Source organism: Mastomys coucha, unplaced genomic scaffold (genome assembly GCF_008632895.1).
Source record: "Mastomys coucha isolate ucsf_1 unplaced genomic scaffold, UCSF_Mcou_1 pScaffold12, whole genome shotgun sequence".
NCBI lineage: Eukaryota > Metazoa > Chordata > Mammalia > Rodentia > Muridae > Mastomys > Mastomys coucha.
This window is the reverse complement of record NW_022196894.1, coordinates 62,120,628-62,127,308: the sequence shown is the minus strand read 5'-3', so window position 1 is coordinate 62,127,308 and position 6,681 is coordinate 62,120,628. Positions and strand designations below refer to the sequence as shown.

The following is a 6,681-nucleotide window of genomic DNA, read 5'->3' as shown; positions in this document are numbered from 1 at the left end:
AAAAAAAAAAAAAAAAAAAAAAAAAAAAAAATGACATGGAATGGAATGTGAAGGTGCAGAGGCATTCCATTTTGGAGAAGTTTAGACTTAACCACACTGAGATCTCTTGAAAGTTCTTCATGTTATATAAATATCAACCTAAGGAGCAATGAGTTGAGTGAGGAACTTGCTTTATTAAGCATCCAAAAATATTGATTGAGGTTTAAGTTGTTTGCAGATTCCAAATGGCTTTTACCTTTCTAGAATCTACTTTTAAATTATTTTGCTGTTTAAAAAAATATATAACTTTAACTTTAGATTTTTCTTACAAAATCAAGACACTTTTACTTACCTCTCATTCAGGTGCATTCATGCAGAATTAATGTTTTTATATACCCTTTAAGTTTTATCTGCATTTTAAGTTGAAGTTGGAAATCTTTTTCATAGTACTGTGCTTTTAAATGTCTCTCTTTTTCAGGTGGTTGAAGACTACGCTGGCCGTTGGCAGGTCCCATTGCCGCAGCTGCAGGTTCTTCAGACTGCACTTGGCTGTTTCACGGCAGCCAGCGCCTCGTTCCCAGATGAATGCGAGCATGTACAGTATGTTCTGAGTAGTCTTGCTGTGTAAGTACTCTTTATTTCTTATCAATGCATTGTTTGCTCTGATATATTGGCTTTAGGCATATCTTCTGAGGAAGAACCCTTTCCTAATGTCATCCCTCAAAAAGAAACTACCATTTCTTCAGTTATTTCATTTTAATGTTCACCATTTAGGAATTATTTTACTTTATTGAATGGATACCAGTGGAGTTGTGGTACACACATTCTTCTGTTCACTATATTGCGTTTTTATTTCTCCAAGTGGTCTTGGCAAGTTCAAATGGTAAGTCTCAGAATATGGTAATTGAGGCCATGATAGTTAGCAGAGAGGGACCTTAAAGCCTTCCAAGAAAGAGGTGAAGAGACTCCAGTTTAAAGATAAATGCTTATAGATAACATTGAATGAAAATTATAAACTGGGCATTTGTAGTTTTCCTTCTTGCCCTCTTAGGAGCCCACTAAAATAATAGTAAAAAAGTAAAAGAAATACAGAGAAAACAAAATAGGAAAGGATCAACAGTAATAAAAAACAGCCACTATTTTCTGCAATCCAGAAAGGATATAGAATACACAGGAGCAAGTTCAACCCTACCTATTGTTTGTATTTGGCCTCAACTTACACTCTTGGCACAAAACTGGGTTGTGAAATTATCCACTGCCAAATTCAAAGAAAGTACCAGGGTAAGTCTCTAGGTTAATATCTGAAATATTACTGATTTAGGTGTGCATATACTTAGTTATAAAGAGGGGTTTAAAAACAGTGTACTGATTAAACCAAGTAGAAGGAAGCCTGTGTTCCTTGTCTGCCCACAAGTAAGCATAGAATGTGAATATGCAAGGTGTGAATTGTCCCTAGGAGCTGCCCTTATTTGGGAGCATATGGGTGAAAGAGTTACTTGTAGATTTGTTTTCTTGTCAGGTCATTCACCAGGCTTAAGGGTCATGGTTTGTTTCCTTTTTCTAAAGAAATTAAATGATGTTGGTGTAGTGACCTTTGCATTCTTTCATTGAAACATTCCTCCTGGAATGTCAGCTGTTGACTTAATTACTCTAAAAGATTCACAAATCAAGAAACCCATGCTCATAGGGTTCTCAGTTTTCTGTGTGTGGTCTTATTTTAAAAGTACTAATGGTTATTAAAGAATCATTAGACATTTCAAGAATGCCTTCAATGTGAAAAATACAGTGGAAGAAAACTGAAAAAAAAAGTTACGGAAGTGAGAAACCAAAACATTAAAACCTAAATTGTATTACATTTTCAAGAGAGAGTTGAGAAAACAGGTGTAACATTCAGACCACATAATGGTGTGTTAAAGGAAATAATAAAACACCAAAGGTAAGGTTGAGATTAAGAAGTATGGTTAAGCCAGGCTGTGGTGGCACACACCTTTAATCCCAGCACTTGGGAGGCAGAGACAGGCGGATTTCTGAGTTTGAGGCCAGCCTGGTCTACAAAGTGAGCTCCAGGACAGCCAGGGCTATACAGAGGAACCCTGTCTCAAAAAACCAAAAAAAAAAAAGAAAAAAAAAAAAAGAAGTATGGTTAAGGGACTGAAGAGATGGCTCAGTGGTTAAGAGTACTAGCTGTTCCTCTGGAGGACCCAGGTTCAATTCCTAACATCCACATGACAGCTCACAACTGTCTGTAACTTTTTTTTTTTTTTTTTTTTTTTTTTTTTTTTTTTTTTTTTTTTTTTTTTTTTTTTGGTTTTTTCGAGACAAAGTTTCTCTGTGTAGCCCTGGCTGTCCTGGAACTCACTCTGTAGACCAGGCTGGCCTCGAACTCAGAAATCTGCCTGCCTCTGCCTCCCAAGTGCTGGGATTAAAGGCATGCGCCACCACTGCCCGTGTCTGTAACTCTTAATTCCAGGGGAATTAGATATCCCCTTAAATCCAGGGGGTTAGATCTCACACCAATGCAGATAAAAAAATAAAATTAAATAAATTTTTAAAAAGTATGGTTAAAATGTAAAGCTAGAAAGCTAGCCCGTATAAAGGCAAAGAAATATACTAGGAAGTAGAACAAAACAAAGTTGAGTGATGATAAAGCTTTCAGAGGTGGCATATACCTGTAGTCATTCCTATTTCTTAGCTTGACACTGCAGAATCATAAATTTGAAGCCATCATGGGCTACATAGTAGGAACTTCTCCTGAAGAAAATAAAAGGCCAGACATGCATGTAACATACAGAGAGGTTGTACTTATGTATTTTAGAAACATATGTAAATACTTCTATATAGATACATATACAAATGTGCATGTAACAATTAATGAAAAAAGAGACTATGACCTAGAATGAGCAAGGAAGGGTATGTGGGAGTGAAATTATAATTTCAAAATATAAAAAAATATCAAAAAAATGCAAAGAAAAAACAACATTGTTTTATTTAAAAGTTGGTAATATATGCTTAAAAGTGGGAGAAAGGAATGTAAGATACCATGTTTTTAAATGTAAAAAGGGAATCTTAAAAATTTGATTATTTTGGTAGAGAGGGCTGGTTAAGTTAATGAGCTGTGCTTAATCTAGTATTGTAAGAGACTCTAGAATAATTAAAGCAAAAGAATAAGGTTAGAAAGAAAAGGCCAATTCGCTGTACTATTTTATTTATAAGATCCTGAAACTAGTTCCAGTTCCAGTTTCTTATGGTTGAGCTACCATATCCATACACACATAAATACTTTTCTCTCTTACTTTATTTTCACTTACCTAGTTTGAGTAAGAATTTTTGTAGTTACAAGCAGAGTCAAAATGTTGTTTTCATTTCATTAAGCATCACAAAATATTTTTAAAATAATCAAAATTTTAAGATTCCCTTTTTACATTTAAAAACTGAGCTCAGTTTGGGTATGTGTCCCCTACTTAGGTTAATCACTATGGTGAGGAGAAGGTGGTTAAACCTTTGGCTTATTCAAATGATATTCCCATGTCACCCCATTGAACAACAGAAATCTTAAAGAGATAAGCACTTCTCTCAAGAATTGTGTCAGGTAGTTACAGATGAGTCTGGCTAGGTAGGAAAAAATTGATGCCCACAATCAGTCAAGCAATCAATCAGTCAGTAAATATTTTTATATTTTGAAGATTTCCAAAACATTTTCAGTATTCTCTACTGATATTTGAAGAAAATAAAAGCTATTTATTTATTTATTTATTTTAAACTCCAGATTTTATTCCCCTCCTGGTATACTCTTTGACTGTTCCACATCCCATACCTCTTCCCCACCACCCTATCTCCATGAGGATGACCCCCAACCCTACCACACCTCTAAACTCACTGAGGCCTCCAGTCTCTTGTTGGTTAGGTGCATCTTCTCTGACTGAAACCAGGCCCCTAATCCTCTGCTGTATATGTTTTAGGCGCCGCATATCAGCTGGTGTATGCTGACTGGTTGGTGGTCCAGTGTCTGAGAGATCTCCGGTCATGTTAATTGAGACTGCTGATCCTTCTACAGAATTGCCTTCCTTAGCTTCTTCCAGCTTTCCCCTAATTCAACCACAGGGATCAGCAGCTTCTAGCCATTGGTTGGGTGAAAATAACTGCATCTGACTCAGCTGCTTGTTGGGTATTTCAGAGGGCAGTTATGATAGGCTCCGTTTTTGTGAGTGCTCCATAGCCTCGGTAGTAGAATCATGTCTTGGGACCTACCCTTGAGCTGGATCCTATTTTGGGCCTGTCCCTGGACCTCCTTTTCCATAGGATCCTCTCCATTTCTATCCTTGCAGTTCTATAAGATGAGAGCAATTATGGGTCAGAGAATGAGGACATCCTGAGTTTTGCAGGCAAATGGATGGAACTAGAGAATATCATCCTGAGTGAGGTAACTCAGACCCAAAAGGACATGCATAGTATGTACTCACTAATAAGTGGATATTAGCAAAAAAAAAAAAAAAAAAAAAAAAAAAAAACAAAAAACCCAAAAACCAAAAAATAAAAAAACAAAAAAAAAAGGTACAGAATACCCAAGATACAGTCCACAGAACTCAAAATGATCAACAAGCTAAAGAGTCCAAGTGAGGACACCTCAGTCCCACTTGGATGGGAGAAGAAAGCAACCACAAGTGGGGAAGGAGGGACCTGGGAAGGAAATGAGTCGGGGGAGAGAGGGGAACCTGATCTGGTATTGGGTTGGGGAAAAGGACTGAAATCCCTGAGGGCCAGCAGAAAGAATGGAAACATGCAAGTAGGAGGTTGGGGGGCACCCTCCAGAATGCACCAGAAACCTGGGAGGACTCAAAGGAAGGGACCTTAGATGAAATGCCTTACATTGGGGAGAGGGACAAGTTTTAAATAACAAATTATTTTTATGTATAAATATTATTTTTTTTTCAAAGAACTATTCTCCTCCCCCACTTCTTTCTGTAACTTTATTGTTATAGTGTTGTATTATAAAAAAGTTTTAAAAGCTTTGAAAGTAAACTACATCATCATCATCGTCATCACCATTACTATTTAATTAATTAATTTTGAGACAGAGGCTTTTTATGTAGTCCCGGCTGTTCTGGAACTCACTATATAGACCACATTGGCCTTGAATTCTGCCTCTGTCTCCCAAGTTCTGGGATTTTATTTTTGAGATTATAATATAGTTACATTACTTCTCCCTTCCCTTTAAAGCCTCCCATATGCCCCTTCTTAATCTTCAAATTCATGGCCTTTCTTTTCATTAATTATTGTTCTATATGTGACTTAGGGCTTCCAATGTTGTGAAGGGACAATATGACCAATGTAACTCTTATGAAGGAAAACATTTAATTGGGGCTGGCTTATAGTTTCAGAGGTTCAGTCCATTATCATCAGTCATGGAGGGAAGCATGGCAGCATCTAGGCACACATAATACTAGAAGAACTGAGAGTTCTACATCTTGATCCAAAGGCAGCCAGAAGACTGATTTATTTGCTCTGGGCAGAGTTTGAGTACTAGGCACCCTCAAAGTTCACCTACACAGTGAACACTTCCTCCAACAAGGTCACACCTCCTAATAGTAGCATTTCCATGGGCCTAGAATATTGAAACCACCATAATATGTATATACCTATGTATTACTAAATACATCTGTATAAGGTTACTTTTCTGTATGTTTTCAGGGATGACCATTTAGTATTGGATAACTAATTGGTGTGTCCTTCCATGGGTAAAACTATTTCCTTCCCATTGTCAGCATTTCTACTGAGGCCTTATGGTCTTTCTTCTGTCCACTTAGGCATGTCTACTCTTGTTCTTATCAGGTCACGTTTAGGTAGTCATGATTGTGAGAACTTATGGGTCTGACATTTTTTTTTTTTAAGATTTATTTTATGTGAGTAAACTGTCACTCTCTCAGATACACCAGAAGAGGGCATTGGATCCCATTACAGATGGTTGTGAGCCACCATATGGTTGCTGGGTATTGAACTCAGGACCTCTGGAAGAGCAGCCAGTGCTCTTAACTGCTTAGCCATCTCTCCAGCCCAGGTCTGATATTTTTAGAAGACCAATCCTAACAGCAAACTCTGATCCTCTTGCTGCTACAATTATTTCAGCCTTTCTTTTTCAATGTTCCTGAGCCTTATATATGGAAATATATTTAAATATATCCATTGGGAATAGGCTCTACAACTCTGCATTTTGATTAGTTGTAATGTTTTAGGAATCTTTGCTGCAAAGAGAAGTTTCATTGAAGTGAGGGCTACACTTATATAGAAAGACAAATATTTAAAATATAGTTAGGAATTATTCTGGTTTAATACAGTGGTCGTTGTAGGTTCTCCTTCAAGATCCATGACTTCACTTACCTGGGTGTTCAGTATTAGGCATGGTTTCCTTCTTGTTGAGTTGTTCATATGTCCATTTAGAGAGCTGTTAGTTAACACCAAGATGTGTATGCTGCTACTGCACCTTTAGGGTTATCGTACCATGGCGATCATTGATGCTGTTCATAGGCATCATAGCTAGGTTAGGGTTGTTGGTTGCTTTTCCCCTTTGAAAGTTTGAAAGCTATTTCTGGTGTTATGAAAGCTAGTGCTCAGGAAAGAAACACTCAAATCAGTTTAAGCTCAAGGGGTCTTTGAGCTGTGTGTCTGAAGTGCATGGTATCTTCAGAAGTAGAAACTAAAAAAAAA

At 37.2% G+C, this 6,681-nt stretch overlaps 1 protein-coding gene across 2 annotated transcripts in view; it reads left to right on the top strand.

Moving 5' to 3' along the window:
* The window catches only part of Znf654 (zinc finger protein 654), a 72,383-nt gene that overhangs the window by 23,263 nt on the left and 42,439 nt on the right, over positions 1-6,681 (top strand). For both annotated transcript variants that reach the window (XM_031364212.1, XM_031364211.1), the window contains exon 2: positions 458-603. In XM_031364212.1, the coding sequence (XP_031220072.1) occupies positions 458-603 (146 nt within the window). The remainder of the gene's footprint in view (positions 1-457; positions 604-6,681) is intronic.